The sequence below is a fragment of the Dromiciops gliroides genome, chromosome 5 (assembly GCF_019393635.1).
Source record: "Dromiciops gliroides isolate mDroGli1 chromosome 5, mDroGli1.pri, whole genome shotgun sequence".
NCBI lineage: Eukaryota > Metazoa > Chordata > Mammalia > Microbiotheria > Microbiotheriidae > Dromiciops > Dromiciops gliroides.
This window is the reverse complement of record NC_057865.1, coordinates 19186800-19204166: the sequence shown is the minus strand read 5'-3', so window position 1 is coordinate 19204166 and position 17367 is coordinate 19186800. Positions and strand designations below refer to the sequence as shown.

The 17367-nt window shown below is 49.6% G+C and overlaps 1 protein-coding gene across 1 annotated transcript; it reads left to right on the top strand.

Moving 5' to 3' along the window:
- The first annotated feature begins 11966 nt into the window (after positions 1–11966).
- TRIL (TLR4 interactor with leucine rich repeats) lies at positions 11967–16925 on the top strand. The gene has a single exon (XM_043967049.1). The coding sequence runs from the start codon at positions 11982–11984 to the stop codon at positions 14661–14663; it is 2682 nt and encodes an 893-aa protein (XP_043822984.1). The 5' UTR covers positions 11967–11981; the 3' UTR covers positions 14664–16925.
- The last annotated feature ends 442 nt before the right edge of the window (positions 16926–17367 follow it).

The window sequence follows — 17367 nt, the reverse complement described above, 5'->3', positions numbered from 1 at the left end:
AAAGTAAATTTAATATTATAATATGTCATGGAAGAATGATCACATTGGGGTAGTTAAGCCCATCTGGCTCCAGAGTGTGTGGTCCTGAACACAGTTGTGGCTTAATAGTTTATTTGTGAGCTACACTCAGCTGTTGGCTACCTTTGCCAATAAATTAGCTTTATCTCTGTTCAAGCATTCTCCCAGTCATTCAGGCTAAAACCTTCATTCATCCATTACTCATCATTCTCCAATCCCAAATGTAAAATGGGGCTGATAATAGTACCCATCTCTCAGGGCTTTTATGAAAATCACATGAGATGATATTTGTGCCTGGCACATAGTTTAAGTGTTACTTCTTCCCTTCCCCTTTCCCCCCATCCTGCTGCATAACAACAAGAAAGAAATGTTGATATTGTGCTTTCAGCTTTATGAAGTAATGAGTATATATTTTCTCCTTTGACCCCAGCTGACCATTTGTTAAGTTCTTCTGATCCTATCTCTAAGCCAACTTGCATGCTCTCTCTCCTCTGGCTGCCATGCGTTCCTCAGTACATGGTGCCCATTTCCTTTATGTTTCTTTCTACCTGATCTAGGTCAATGAATATTCTGACATGGAAGAGCCCAGATTCATCACAGCCACCTGAGGTCCCACTGTTGACCAGAGTCCCAGAGATAGTGGCATCAGCAACAGATTCCAAGGTATCTGAACAACTTGTGTGACACAGTCCTATTGTTGACTGACTGGTCAGCTAAGACATCTGATCCTGGAAAGAGGATAAGCTTGGCTGAGCAAGGGAGCAATTGTCCTATTGCCAATGGCTCACCCTGACTTGAACTTGGTGGGGACTCTGTGAAGGAAGAAAAGGAACAAGAGTATCACAGGGTATCACTCAGCCCCACATTTGTAATCTATGTATTCTACATTACCTTTGTACAATAAGTCTTAGTCTACTCTTCCTGGGCATCCTTGTAAAACAGAAGAAGGCGTCCCCCAGTTTAGGGGGATTGTTTTGTAGCTATTCTTTTTGCTATTCCTTCAGAATGTACCCTTTTGTAAAAGATAATTAATGTTAGGGGCAGCTAGGTGGTGCAGTGGATAAAGCACCAGCCCTGGATTCAGGAGGGCCTGCGTTCAAATCCAGCCTCAGACACTTGACACTTACTAGTTGCGTGACCCTGGAAAAGTCACTTAACTCTCATTTCCCTGGGGAAAAAAATTAATGTTAACTGGTTGGTTGAAATTAGGTACATACTGGATGAGGGATTGTGAGCAACAATATTAAAAGCCACAATTCCTCAGTCAAAATCCCTAGATCTCTGAAGGGAAAAGTAATCAGCTGCCTGCTGGGAGTTGAGAGAGTGAGGTCAGAGGTAGTGCAACATCTTAATTCAGCCTAACATCTTCTTCGCTTTTCTTGGCTGACATATCAAACTGTTGAAAGTGAAGCTCTCAGCTCTTCTTTTCCTCCCCAATAAATTGCTATCTAGCCATGCCTCCTCTACCATGTGCTTTTGAAGTTGATTATTTGAACTCAAATGAAAGATTGTGTTTATCGCTATTAAATTTCATTTTATTAGATTCATCTCAACATTTTAGCCTGTCAAGGTATTTTTTGGATTCTTACTTAAGCACACTTCATTAGGCCAACTACTCCCCTTGTTCTTCAATCCCTCCAAGTATTGAGGAAGACAATGAGAATATTCCTCACCTTGAGAGTCTACCCCTGATAACAGCTACTGCCTCAAGTGTCCAACACATTCTGGATATCTAGAGCCTTGAGGTAAGATTTGGAGTATATTTATGAAAAAGCCAGCCCCTGTCTACACAGCTCTATTTTCTAGAGACTTGTTCCTTATTGTTCCTTCTAGGTTTCCCCTCTCCCCTCCCTGCTTTTTTTCATTCCCCCTTCTCACTTTCCCTTCCACCTCCTTTTCTCCCTTCCTCACATCTTGCCCAAAGAGTAGTGTGTTGATTACATACTTTCCATGTAGAGAAATCTACATTTCCCAACTTTAGGAGGGAAAATAAAATCTTAAAAAAATCCTAAGGGTCTTTGACATATCTAATGTAGCTGTGTGTGTGTGGTGGTGGGTGTCACAAATGAAACAATTCAATTAACAAGCATTTATTCGATACCTGCTCTACCATAGGCCCTGTGCTCAATATGGGGGGGGGGTACATATGCATGAGACCTCACCCATCACAACAGCCTTTATGGTTTCCATCCCTTTCCTATCTATCACATCATTTGATTCTAAGAACATGGTACTGAAGGAATTGGAAGGGGTCATGGGTCATCCTGCCAGTGAGGGAAGAGGAAGGACATATTCCAGATTGATACATATGGGAATTCAACTCAATTCAACAGACAGGCAGGAAATTCCTCTGGCACATCAGGCATGCTGGCCACAGACATAAAGAGGAAGCAGCACCGGGCTCAAAGAACATACTTTCTCCTGGGGAGATACCACTCGGGCAGAGAGAAGCAAATACACAGGAATTTCAGGAGGAAATTGGGGGGCTCTGGGGAAGTCTCATGAAGGAGGTAGTAGTACTTATACAGAGCCAAGAAGGTAAATCAGGATTCTGAGGACAAGGTGAGCATCAGGTACATTCCAGGTGTCTGTGTGGTGGGGAGATGTCTGAGTAAAGCATGGAGGTGGGAGATGGCATGGTAAAGTTCAAAGAAGAGCAAGTTGGTCAGTTTGGGTGAAACTCAGTGCCTGAAGCTGGAGTCTAGTGGCCACTAAGTAATGGAACTGATGAAGTCACAGCTCAAACCTACATTTTCTGACTCTAATCCCAGGGCTCTTTCCACTATACCCCTTGTCTTTCAAGAAGACAGCACTGATAATCAAGCCTACTATAATCAAGTACTGACTATCTCCTATTTTTCCTGTATATAGCTTGGTTGTGGGCATGTTGTCTTCCATTAGATTGTAAGCTCCTTGATGGAAGGGGCTGTCTTTTGCCTCTTTTTGTATCCCTGGTGCTTTGCAGGGTGCCTGGAACATATGACTGTGTTCAGTGCCCTATAACATGTATAGATGTAAATCACCTTTTCTGAATAAGCCACCTGGTCCTGAGAGCTACAGAGACCACAGAAGAAAAATTAAACTCCCTGCTAGGGTTTCATCCTGTCACAGCAACATCACCTAATAATCCCTTCTGTTGGTTAAGTTGTAAAAATAGATGTTCTCAAAGGGGAAAATGTGAGTTAGTAGAGAATAGAGGAGAAATAGGAGGTTGCATCATGCAAGAAAAGCCCCACACAGCTATAATTGTTTGATGCCCAGATTGCTATTCTATGGAGATTTTACAAGCAAAGCAATTTAGGATTATAGGATTATAGGATTCTAAATTTAGACCATAAAGGGGCCTCAGGGAACTTCTTGTCCAACCCCTTGATTCTACAGAGGAAGAAGTCTGGTGGCCCCTGAGAAGTTCAATGATTTGCCTAACTTTGCATAGATGCTCAGTGACAGAGTTGGGATGGGAACCCAGGGCCTCATACTCCATACTCGGCGCTCTCTCATGAGCCCCTTCTCTGGGAAGGGAAAGTTCTCACTATTCAGCAAATCAAGCTCAAACCCCACTTCTTTCTTGATGTTTTCTTGAGGGAAAGACTTGCAGCAATGGGTGGATGGAGGTTTACAGTCAGTGGGAGACAAAAATACCTGACAGGCAGAGCTTTCCAAGGGTCAGAAGAGGGAGACTTGGAAGAACGTGGTTTTCCCTTGAATAAAGGTCTTCAGGGTTAGAGGGGGACTACCACTTCTTGTGTTTGTTCAGTCACGTCTGACTCTTTGTGGCCCCATTTGGAGTTTCCTTGGCAGAGGCACTGGAGTGGTTTGCCACTCCTTCTCTAGCTCATTTGACAGATGAAGAAACTGAGGCCAACAGGGTTAAGTGACTTGCCCAGGGACACACAGCTAGTAAGTGTCTGAGACCAGATTTGAAATCATGAAGAGGAGTCTTTCTGACTCTAGGCCCAGCATTCTATCCACTGTGCCACTGCCCAAACACTTGTTGGGGATGTTTGTATTGGGGATTTCTAGGCACAAAAAAAGTCTTAGCTTGACCACCACTGAAGCTCCTTCCAGTCCTAGGATGACCAGGACTTACTTCATCCTCTTACATGCTAACTTCAGACTCCCCTCCACAGGAGCCTTCCTTGTCTACACAAACCACTCCTACCTTCAGTCCTTCTCCAGGAGTATACCTACTAGCCTGTCCCTTCCCAACACTTAACCAGCTCCTGACAGTCACCCTCCATTAATTCTTCTCAAAGTAAGAAAATAGATCTGGACTCTTTTCCCTTGACCTCTCTGAATGTGAATCTCCTGTGGTGAGTTGGCCCCCGATCCTGGCCCCAGCAGAAGCTGCTGTTATTTTTCTGAGTTCGTGGTCTTTTTCTTAAAATGAAAAGAATTTTTTTTCAATTTCTCCCATCCATCTCCATGTAGAACTTTGGTGGTAAATGTCGCTCCAGATGAGTAGATCATAGATCTGGAACTAGGTCTTCTGGGCCAACACCTTCATTTGACAGATGAAGAAACTGAGGCCAAGAGAGGTCATGTGACCTCCATGATCCATGGGATTCCCATGGCATCATAGGTGTAGGTCTGGAAAAGAACTTTGAGGCCATCTGGTCCTCATTTGACAGATGAAGAAACTGAGGCCAAGAGGACCATGTGACTTGCCTGTGGTCAAATAGGCAGCAAGTGGTAGAGAGGGTATCCAAACTCTAGTTGTCCCACATTCAAAGGAATCTGCCGAGAAAAGCGTCGTTTCTGTGGCACTAATGGACACGTTAGCATCTAATTTAGAAAGAGTGGGAAAAGCTACTCATGCCCAGTAGTGTGACATACAGCCGGCGATCTTTACTGAAGGATATTCCTTCCAGGGCCCGCAATGGGACTGCTGAGCATCTCCGAGTCCGGCAGCAGCCCAGTCCTCTGGGGAAGGAGCAGCAGCAGCTCCCAGGGAAGGGTTTCCAGCCCTCCCCCTTTGTACAGGAAAGGTCCAGTCTCTGGCAGCTTCATCTTCATGACTTTGGCTGGTTCTGAGAAACCTCCCCGGAGCCCAGGGGCTCATCAGTTACACAGCTGGCTGTTGACTTGGGGCAGGGATCACGGCAAAACAAATATCAAAGGTGACAGTTTGTTCATGGTCCGAATCTCCTCATTTAACTCTTTAACTCTCATGGTCTAGCCTTCAGACTTGGATGCATGCAGTAGGTACCATAAATTAATTAATATTAATCTTCACTCAGGTCCTTTTTTTTAGTACTAATGTGCTGGGGTATCCTGCTTTTGGGAGATGAGCCAACTCAAGTCAAGTTATCAAACATTTATTAAGCACTTAACTGGCAGCTAGGAAGCCCTGATTTCAAATCCAGTCTCAGATGCTTGGCACTTTAATTGTGTGACCCTGGGCAAATCACTTAACCCTATTGCCTCAAACATCCAGAGTCACCTCCAGTCGTCCTGATGTATATACTGGACCCAGATGGCTTTGGAGGAGAGAGTGATGCCGGTGACCTTGCACAGTCCTCCCTCACTTAAATCCAATTCCATGCAAGTCATAACATTTGTCATGGTTCTCTTTGAAAACAACTACTCATCAGGCACCATGCTAAGTCCTCAAGATACAAATTCAAGCAGAAAAGTAGTCCCTGCCATAAAGAAGCTCACATTTTAATGTGGAAAAGACACACATAAAAGGGAACTGAAGAGGTGAGGGAAAGCAAGTTGTAGGGCATGATAGAAGAAAGTCTGGGCAGTCAGGTGGACGGACTAGAGAAGAATACATACTCCAGTAGCCTGTGCATCCTCTTTAAGATGGAGGTTCTAAGAGGAATCAGACAATCTGAAGAAGACGTCAAAGGGGTGGAATGTACTTCCAGTATGAGAAGTACTTCAGGGATGGAGTAAACTGTCAGGGTAAAGAGGTCTCTATGGTATGGTAGAGAAAAGCTGGAGAAGGAAGTAGACAATCACCATGCATCTAGCAGAAGCCCGAACAAACATGATTATTGCCCTTGATGTTTAGTTTGAATACGTGCCTTCCCCTCCTTTGGCCCCTAAAATGTACTTGCCTTTGGGATATGTATGTATGCATGCATATATGTGTGTAAATATGTATGCACGTGTGTATGTATACATAATGTAAAACTTTATGGACATTTCAGGACTGGTCTAATGATTGCATTCTCTTGTCACCATGGACCACTCATGCATTCCCTAATAGAATTCTGTCTTAGTGTACCAGCTTCCTAGGGGACAAAGAGCTGGTATGATTAAAGAGCTGGACTTGGGGTCACTTTCAACCTGTAGCCAGGGGCAGCTAGATGGTGCAGTGGATAGAGCACTGGCCCTGGATTCAGGAGTACCTGAGTTCAAATCCGACCTCAGACACTTAACACTTACTAGCTGTGTGACCCTGGGCAAGTCACTTAACCTCAATTGCCTCACCAAAAAAAAAAACAAACCCAAAAACAAAAAACCTGTAGCCAAAGCCTGACTGACACTTTCTTGCCCTGTGACCACAATCAAGTGACAACTTTTCTGATCCAGTTTTCTCATCTGCAAAACTGGGACAATCATTATGGCAGCATACAGCTCCCCAGATTGTTGTGATGGTCAAAGGAGATAATTTATGTGACATCTTATATGCCAGCCTAGATGATGATGATGAGGAGGAAGGACTCATTGGTACCATCAGTTATAATAGAGATTATGAGAGTACATGTTTTGGTTCACGAGTGATTTCCTCCAATTATTAGATTCTTTGATTGTATTCAATTCATGAAAAAACTATTTTCACTCCATGAAGAGGTATGTGTTCCAGAAATAAACCAAATACCAAATGCCAAAGTGCCCAAAATCTAAGAATTGTAGGTCCCTGAAGTTGTTGTTCAGTTGTGTGTGACGCTTCATGACCCCGTTTTGAGGTTTCCTTAGCAAAGATACAGGAGTGCTTTGCCATTTCCTTCTCCAGCTCATTTTACAGGTGAGGAAGCTGAGGCAAACAGGGTGAAGGGATTTTGCCCATTGTCACACAGGTAGTAAGCGTCTGAGGTCAGATTTGAACTCAGGAAGATGAGTTTTCCTGATTCCAAACCCAGTGCTCTATCCCCTGTGCCACCTAGCTGACTGCCCAGGTCACTGAGGCAAAGCACCAGCGCTGTAACTAGGGTAGGGAGAACTAGGGCTTTGCCACAAGGCACTGGAATTTAGAGAGTGCTGACAACGCTGGAAGTTCTACTACATCGAAACAACTGAGTTTAGCATCCAGTTAGCAAGAATAAATAATTAAATTAGGAAGCTACCAGATGCTTCCATCCCCTGCTGGCCATGCCCCTGGTGGACTCTGCCCTAGCCCACTCAGCTGTTTTTCCCCTTGCTCTCCAGCAGCCTCCGAAGCTGTTTTATTTTATTTACCCTGAGCAAGTTTTGCGACACTCACCCAGGGACAGAAATTGCTTGTAATATCTCCACACTAAACATATCTTCTTAAAAACATATATGTATATACATGTGTATTATGCATTTATGCATGTATGTATGATCTTGGGGGTGAAAATGGATGATTTCAACGCTCCTCCCATCCAAAAGGCCATACTTTATAGAAATGGGTTCCCTTAGGAAAAACAGTATGGATGAAACATCTGGTAGCCACTCTTCTCTACTTCTCTTCCGGAAGGAGACTAAATATATCTCTTTCAGCTGTGGATCAGGGTCTCCTGCTCTTATTCAACATATGAGTTGAAAAGTTTAAGTGACACCTCTTTGTAAGTGGGAGTAAACTGTGGCATCGGGAAGAACTGTTTATACTTATTTGAAGCAGGCCAGACAGTATTAACTTCAAATAGCACTAACTACATATGGCAGATGGATTGTTTTCAAGAAAATGAAACATGGAGAAGTGATCGTCTTCTGACATCAAAACACTCAGGAAGGTGTTTTTATAGCCTCAGTATTCCCAGCAGAAATAGTCAGTACTAAGTTCCATAGGTAAAGAGAGCAGCAGCCATTCAAAAGTCACAGACTGATTGTTTGTGATCTTGTAGCTTGGGAAGGTTATAAAGTTCTCTTCCTCCTCTTTCTTCCCCTTCTTCAATATCAGTAGCCTCACGATGACTAAAGATCGTGCCAGAGGCAAACAGGTCTGAGCAGGCTACTTGGAAGCCAAGTCAGGCGGATAGAAAAGACTTCCCTCAAAGAGAAGATGAATAATTGGTCTCCTCTCCCGTTCGGTGCCATCTGCCCTCTTTACCTATAACTTTTGATGCCTCATCCTGGGCCACTAGGGGACTTTGTCAGATTCTTGTAAAAGAGCCAGAAGGATTTGATGAGCCAAACTCATGGCTTCTTCCATTCTATACCATATCCCTCCCTCACTGTGAGGAAACAAGGTGCAGCGGATAGAATGCAGGGCTTGGAGTCAGGAAGTTGTTTTTCATCAGTTGTGTCCAACTTTCTGTGACTCCACTTGGGGTTTTCTTGGCAAAGATCCTGGAAAGCTTTGCCCTTTCCTTCTTCCAGATCATTCTACAGATAAGGAAAATGAGGCAGAGGGTGAAGTGACTTGCCCAGGGTCACACAGCTAGTAAGCATCTGAGGCCAGATTTGAACTCAGAAAGATGTCTTTCTGACTCTAGGCCTTGAGCTTTATCTACTTCATTACCTAAATTCCCTTCTAGAGTCAAGAAGACCTTAGTTTAAATTCTACCACTGGGGCATCTTACCCCTCCCTTGTCCATTTTGCCCCTATCTCCCTCAACACAAGGTCATTCTAGAATCCATCTGGGAGAGGCAGGAAGGTCCCTCTCCCCTCTCCGCTACACCTATAGTCAGGGATGTGCCCATTCATTCTGGAGAGAGTAGATTGTTAAACTTTCCATATGGGCATTTACCCAGAAATGCAGAAATCAGCAGACTCCAATTCAGGGCTTGGTTTCTTGTTTTATTGATTGTTTTGACTTGAGTAATCGAGAAAGCAATAATAAAGCAGAGCTCCTTGCCTTTTGGCTAGCCAGTTGTCACATACTTCTCAGGAGACCCCTGCTTGCCAGCCTGTGCTCAGGCGGTCCCTCCCTCTGTCCTGGAATGCTGTTTCCTTTCCCTTCTGCTTCAAATCCCTCCTCATCCAGCAACCCTCTCCTCCCTGCCCCAACTCCTCATTCTTTCAGCTTTATCATTCCCTTTGCAAATTCAGCCCATTCTCTAATAGGAAGCTCAAATACTGCCTCTCACACGGCACATAGAACTTTGCTTTTTTTGGGGGGGGGGGGCGGAAGGCAATGAGTGTGAAGTAACTTTCCCAGGGTCACCCAGCTAGTAAGTGTCAAGTATCTGAGGTCGGATTTGAACCCAGGTCTTCCTGAATCCAGGGCCAGTGCTTTATCCACTGCGCCACCTAGCTGCCTCCAGAAATTTGCTTTTTAACACTGACAAATCTTGTATATTACAGCTCTCTCTACCGGTGGCTTTTCCCACGATCAATGGGAAGGGCATTGAATTTGGAGCTATAAGACCTGTGTTTGAATACAGGCTCTGCCACCTATTCCCTCTTAGACCCTTGTTTAGTCACTCACTTCTCTTGGTCTGTCTCCTCATCTGTAAAATGAGAGACTTGGACAAGCACCCTCCAAAGCCTGTTTGAGCTCTAAACATGGGGTCTAGACCGACAGCTTCTTGAGGCAAGAGCACGCCCTTGTCTTCTCTAAACTTTGTGTATTAGCTATCCCTGGGCACTTCATAATTACTTGTTGCACTGCATTGTATGGAGAATGAATGGTGTACTGCTTTTCATAACTCTTTCATTTCCTTCCTCTACTAGGTTCATAACTGCCAAGTCGAGTACTTCAAGGTTTGCAAAACAGCCTGCAAAGCCTGTGCTTAGCATATAGTAAGGACTTTAATAAATGTGTTGTCATTCATTCACTCATCATCCCATTTGAACTTCACAGCAATCATAAAGATGGGTACTACTGGTCTTATTGTCTCATTTTGCAGATGAGGAAATGGAGGTTCTGATATAGGTTAAGTGACATATCCAAGGCCCCACAACGAAGACCTCAGGGTTTTCTGACTCCAAGGCCAGCCCTCTAGCTTGGTCTCTCACCAGCACCAAAACAAAAATGTAGGAGGAGAGGAGAGGAGAGGAGAGGAGAGGAGAGGAGAGGAGAGGAGAGGAGAGGAGAGGAGAGGAGAGGAGAGGAGAGGAGAGGAGAGGAGAGGAGAGGAGAGGAGAGGAGAGGAGAGGAGAGGAGAGGAGAGGAGAGGAGAGGAGAGAGAGGAGAGGAGAGGAGAGGAGAGGAGAGGAGAGGAGAGGAGAGGAGAGGAGAGGAGAGGAGAGGAGAGGAGAGGAGAGGAGAGGAGAGGAGAGGAGAGGAGAGGAGAGGAGAGGAGAGGAGAGGAGAGGAGAGGAGAGGAGAGGAGAGGAGAGGAGAGGAGAGGAGAGGAGAGGAGAGGAGAGGAGAGGAGAGGAGAGGAGAGGAGAGGAGAGGAGAGGAGAGGAGAGGAGAGGAGAGGAGAGGGACTGGCAAATCCCGCCAGCAGGCAATGCCATGGGCCTTAAATGCACCCTCCAGAGACTCATTCTAGACCCCACAGAAGCTGACTTTAAAAGATCGTAACAGAATTCATGGAAATTCATGGAACGGTGTCCTGCCAGATCCCCTGCCTCAGCAGCCTGGCTGCCGGTGCCAACGCACACTCTCTGGGAACCGTGTTGAACAAGAGCTCCCTGGCAGGAGGCTGATGCCACGCTCACCCACCTCAGTCTCATTCCCCAGATGTTAGAGACCAGAACACAGGCCCATCTATGCAAGGGCCGGCCCATTCTAGCAGTAGAGTAGGGACAGCGCCCGCTCACCAGCCCTCTCCAGACGGCCTTGATGTGCCTGCCAAAAACTTCCTATATAATGCTGATGGCCCCAGGCCAAGATCTGGGAAAACTTCCTGCCCCAACTCCGGGAGGGTGGTTCCTCTCCAGGCAATTGACTTCCACCGGATTGCTCAGAGGGGACTCTCGATCGCTCCTGCTGCTCGCGGGAAGGGGCCAGGTTACTCTTTTCAAATAAAATGGCTGTGTGTCTGCAGATCTCCTTGGTCGCTTTGCTAATTCCTTCCTCGCCCCCGCCCTCAGCAGGCTGTCCCCCTGCCCCCCACTCCTCAGGCCGTTCCCCCTCCCCTCCCTCCCGAGTGAGTTCCCTCTTCTCCCACTCCTCCCCCTCCCCCACCGCGCTAGCCCTCCTTCCCCAGCCCCCGCCCGTCCGTCCCAGGCCCCGCAGCTGGTTCCAATCCGTCCTTTCCCATTCAGGGGCCGCTGTCCCCGGAGCTGCCCAGAAGCAGCGCAGCGACGGCCGCGGCGGCTCCAAGGTTTCCTGCTCCCCCTCGCGGGGGGCTCGCTCCTAGCCCCGCCGGATCCTCTTTCCCGCCTGGGGTCCCAGGGGGGACCAAGTGTGGGAAGTACGAATTTCCGGCCCTGCTTTTTTTTTCTTTTCTCTTTTTCCTCAGCACTTTCGGGAGTTCGGGCTCCGGCCGGCAGCCCCGGAGTCGGCTCGCTCGCCTCTCCCTGGCAGTGGCGTGGGGGCCGCCCTCTCAGATCAGCCCTTGTCCCCCCTTCTCGTGGATCCCTGGGGCCAGGCGGCGGCGACGGAGGAGGAGGAGAAGAAAAAGCAGCAGGAGGAGGAAGAGCAGCAGGAGGAGGGACTGGGGCCATGAAACTGTTCCGCGAGCAAGGCTCTGACTGGGCAGAACGCAGACGGGCTGAGGCTTCTAGCGAGTGCTAAGCGACCTCCCTCCCGCCTGCAGCCCGGCCAGTCCGGGCGGGCCGGGAATCAGGCCTTGCTGCAAACCCGCAGCGGACCAAAGGGAGCAGAGGAGCCGGCTTCTCTCCCCACTCCCCGGCCCCGCCCAAAGGAGCCGCTGGACTCGGTCCCCGGGCTGGCTGGCGGGCGGGCGAGCAGGCGGCCACCGGGGCGCGGATGGTACTCGCCCGGCGGGGTTCCGGCAAAACTAGATTCGCCGGGAGCGTCCCGCCAGCTGCGGAGCCGGTCCAGAGGACTCGCCCCGACGCCAAGAAGTACCCCGACGAGCGACCCGGGGGGACTGGCGGAGGCTGCGGGCAGGGAAGGGGGCATGAGGCAGAGAGCCCGGGGCTGTGCGCTAAGCAGAAGGACCCGCGCCCACGTCACGCAGTCGGTCGGTCGGGGATGGAGGTCACCTGGACTGTCCGTTTATTGCTGCTGGTGGGTGGCTGCTTCTCGCTGCCGCCGGCGCCGGCGGAGCCCATCTGCCCGGAGCGCTGCGACTGCCAGCACCAGCAGCACCTCCTTTGCACCAATCGCGGATTGCGCGCGGTGCCCAAGACCAGCGCCCTGCCCAGCCCCCAGGAGGTGCTGACCTACAGCCTCGGGGGCAACTTCATAGCAAACATCACGGCTTTCGACTTCCACCGCCTGGCGCAGCTGCGGCGCCTGGACCTGCAGTTCAATCAGATCCGCTCCCTGCACCCCAAGACCTTCGAGAAACTCTCGCGGCTGGAGGAGCTCTACCTGGGCAACAACCTGCTCGAGGGCCTGGCCCCGGGCACGCTGGCCCCTCTGGCCAAGCTGCGCATCCTCTACGTGAACGGCAACGAGATCGGCAGGCTGAGTCGGGGTTCCTTCGACGGGCTGGAGAGCCTCGTCAAGCTCAGGTTGGACGGCAACTCCCTGGGCTCCCTGCCCGACTCGGCTTTTGCGTCCCTTGGCAATCTACTCTACCTGCACCTGGAGGCCAACCGCATCCGCTTCCTGGGCAAGAACGCCTTCGCGCACCTGGGCAAGCTGCGCTTCCTCAACCTGTCGGGCAACGAGCTGCAGCCGTCCCTGCGACACGCGGCCACTTTCGGGCCCCTTCGCTCGCTCAGCACCCTCATCCTGTCGGCTAACAGCCTGCAGCAGCTGGGCGGCCGCGTCTTCCAGCACCTGCCCCGGCTCGGCCTCCTTTCCCTGAGCGGTAATCAACTGGCTCACCTGGCACCCGAGGCCTTCGTGGGACTGGGCGCCCTGCGGGAGCTGCGTCTTGAGGGCAACCGGCTGCGGGAGCTGCCCTCGGCGCTGCTGGACCCGCTGGGCAGCCTGGAGACTCTGGACCTGAGCCGCAACGAGCTCTCGGCGCTGCACCCGGCCGCCTTCCGCCACCTGTCCCGGCTGCGCGAACTCAACCTACGGGACAACGCTCTTGGCTGGCTGGCCGGAGACATCTTCTCCGCCAGCCCGGCCCTCTACCGTCTGGACCTAGACGGCAACGGCTGGACCTGCGACTGTCGCCTGCGCGGCTTGAAGCGCTGGATGGGCCATTGGCACTCGCAGGGCCGCCTGCTCACTGTGTTCGTGCAGTGCCGTCACCCGCCGGCCCTGCGCGGTAAGTACCTAGACTATCTGGACGACGTGCAGCTGCAGAACGGCTCCTGTCTTGACCCTGCCGCCTCCTCCCCCCAGCCCTCTTTCCGGACCGCAGTCCCGACAGCGGCTGGCGCCAGGGAGGAGCAGGGGGCGCCCTCTCTTGGTGGTCTTGGGAAACCCCAGCCCCAAACACAACAGCAGCGCTGGCGCACCCTCCCCGGGGTGACCTGGGACGAGGGGGCTGGGGCACACAGCAGCAACCAGAGCGGCCTGAGGCTTGGCCGTCGCGGTCCCGGCCTCCAGCATCCATCCCCCTCCACGGCAACTACACTTCAACTGTCCCCACCAGTGGATCTGTTGGAAAAACCCGAGGGGACGCACCCAAGCTGGGAAGATAACGGCCCCTTCGTGTCTACCCCGAGCTTCCAGAGAGACGCCCCGTCTAGCTCTGCCCCATCGCCTGCCAGCGACTCCTGGCAGAGGGTGGAGAAGCAGCGCCTGGCCGCGAAGCATCAGGAGTGGGCCGCCCCGTCAATTGCCCAGGAGATGCCGCCCCCCCTGGTGTCGGACCCCTGCGACTTCAACAAATTCATCCTTTGCAACCTAACGGTGGAGGCGGTGGGCACAGATACCGCCACCGTGCGCTGGGCTGTCCGCGAGCACCGCAGCCCACGGCCGCTGGACGGCGCCCGCTTCCGTCTGCTCTTCGACCGCTTCGGTCAGCAGCCCAAATTCCACCGTTTTATCTACCTGCCTGAGCGAAGTGACACCGCCACGCTGCGGGAGCTGCGAGGGGACACCCCCTACCTGGTGTGCGTGGAGGCCGTGCTCGGGGGCCGGGTCTGCCCAGTGGCTCCCCGGGACCACTGCGCTGGGCTGGTCACTCTGCCAGAAGCCGGGCACGTCGGGGGTCGAGCCGGGGGCGTCGACTACCAGTTGCTGACTCTGGTCCTTCTAGCCGTCAACGCTCTGTTGGTGTTCCTGGCACTGGCGGCCTGGGCATCCCGCTGGCTGCGGAGGAAGCTGAGGGGCCGCCGGAAAGGGGGAGCCCCAGTCCACGTGCGTCACATGTATTCCACCCGACGGCCTCTTCGCTCCATGGGCACCGGGGTGTCGGCAGACTTTTCTGGTTTCCAGTCCCACCGGCCTCGTACCGCGGTGTGTGCCCTGAGTGAGGCGGACCTCATCGAATTCCCCTGTGACCGCTTCATGGACAGTGGGGGTGGCAGCGGAGGGAGCAGGAGGGACGACCATCTCATGCAACGCTTTGCTGACTGAGGCCCAGGTGCCAGGGGTGAGGAGTGGGGCCAGGGAACGCTGGGGATTCCGTGGGGCAAACTCTCTCCTCTACGCTTCCCCACTGGGGAGCTCCTGTAGCTCAAACCCTCCCTTTGTGCCCCATTATTATTGGGGCCTCCCGCCCGCAGTATATGGAGTTCTAGACTGTCCAAGCCAGAAAGAACTGGGGCCTAGCTAGTGTAAAGCGCTATGGTCACGGCAGGCTGGGTGACATCTGATATGTGAAGGGACTGGGACCACTTCTTTTGTTGCATCCCCAAAGTATCAATTTCGGTTCTGTTTGAGTCAAAATTAGGCTTCTAACACGGCTGGATTTCCCTCCTCCTCGTGGCCAGAGGCCAGGCAGAAGGCCTTTGGCCAAGGCTTTGTGTTTAATCAGAAACTCTAGAAAGCCCTCGAGAAAGACACACCTTTGTTTTCTTTTTAAAAACAGAAGGAACTTCAGAGCCTCTCTGGGAGGTCAAGGCTATAGCCCTTTCTGGCCCTGGAATCCCTGTGGATGCTAGGAAGAGGTGGGGAAACTTCTCTCCTCAGGCACCATATTCCTGTTTGCTGAGGCATCATTCAGATGTTTTTTGGATTCTATCTGCTGAGATAAATACACACGAATTCTTTTAAACTGTGAAGAAGACTCTGTCAGTCCTGACATTGAACCACCTCCAGCAGACCACTAATGAGCACCTGGTTGTTGTTGGGTGTTTTTTTTTGGGGGGGGGAGGGTCGGGTTAAGCCATGCTTGGCATGAAGTCTTTTAAAATTTGATAATGAAATAACAAAGTAGTTAAACTTTGGGAATATGACTTAAGGCTGCATACTTTCCTTGGAGCAAGTTCGAGAAGAGATGGATGGATGCCTTACCTGTGGTTGGAGATCAGACTTCTCTGTCTGGGTTTGTCTATCTCCTCTTACCTGCCTGAGGCAAAGGAAGATGCAATGGCTGTCTGGATGCCTGCAGCTGACTTGATCACTGGGAAGCATCTGGTTAGCTCCTCAGGATCACTGTATCTCTAACAGCTGGCATTAGAATAAACATCATGGGTGGGTATTTGATCACGGATTCTACAGAAATCATCCACATGACCTGGTTCCCATTAGTTTGTAGTTAGAAGATAAACCTAATTCCATAATTGTAGAGGCAAGTGAAGAGACTAACTCTTCTTCACTGATTTGCAGCTATGAGTGAGCTATTCGATGCCTTACTAGATATTGAATGGGAGAAGCTATGGACACCATATGAAATAACCCTGTGCCAATGAGTGTCTCTCTACTAAAACCAGCAGATTCTTCTAAGGGTTTAGAACTCACTGTGAAAGAATTATTATTATTTTTTAAATTAACCCATACACTAAATGTCCAGTGTTTGACTCTGCTATTGAATATTGATAAAGTTACATCCTAGCTTTTAGAAAATACTTGTAGTCTTTTTTTAAAAAGTCTGTTTTTGTTTCCCAATCTTAGGGTAAAACTCTTTAACCTCGGAGATCCTTAACTTTATGGGATTATTATTCCTTCCTTTGTATTTACCCAAGTCTGAGTCTGACACTAAATATAGTGCTTTGCTTTACGTGAATAATTCTGTGTGTGTGTGTGTGTGTGTGTGTGTGTGTGTGTGTGTGTGTGTGTGTGGTCTGGGAATATTGTCCATTAGAGGTACAAAACTGTGGATCTCTTTCACGTGAGGATGCTATGGAGACCAGGAGACTGGTGCTGTCTCCTTTTTTGATCTTTTTGTTGAGTGCCTTTAAAACTTCCTGGGGGTCTAGATGACTCAGGGAATCAGCTCCTGTCCAGGGTATCACATTGGGTCCAGATGGGCCTGGACTGACAGTGCTGCCATCTAGTGGCTATTCTAGGGACCATGGAACAAAGAGGCCACTAACCCTTATCTCAGCTTCATTCATTCATCCATGTCTGAGCAGCTTTTCCAGAGAGCCCAGAAGAGCATCTGCTAGGCCTCCCTTCCCATTCCACACGGGGAAGCTTGTGTTGGTTCTTTCATTCCAACACCTTTCAGATTTTTTCATTCTATGTTTTTCTTCCCATCAGACCTTCTGACTCTCATCCATTTCTTTTGCTTACAATTATAATCATGAGCCTCAAAGGAAGACTGAAAGAACAGACCATTCCTGTATTAATTAGCAAGGCATGTATCCCATTCAGAATCTTCACCCTGGCTCATCTTCCAATAGGAAGTGCACCCATGCTGTACGTGTTTATGGTTAGCTATGTCAATAAACCCATTTCCTAATAGAAATGTCTCAAGGCTGGAACATGTTTCTTCCGACTCATTTCCATAACAATACAGCGCATTATCTGCATCTAGTTGTCCTCAAACCACACTGAGGTCTGACTGCTTTCTTTCCACGACTGCCCAATATACTTTTCCAGTTTTTCAGTGAGTGTTGACATTGTCTTACTGTCCCTAAAAAAAAAAAAGGAGAAAAAATTCTTTGGGTAACTTGAAACAGCCTAAAGTATGTTGAAATTGCTCTGAGAGAAGTTAATTTGACGGTAATGTGGAAATAACATGATTGGAGCAGTAATAGTAACAAGGTGATGGCTTTCTATCCACCACTGCCTGCTGGAAGGAAACTGGATTCAAGTCTGGGGCCTTTAACCCAGATGGTCATTAGCAGGAAGTAGCTCGAACTGAAGGTCATTACTGCTACAGCAGACTCTTAAA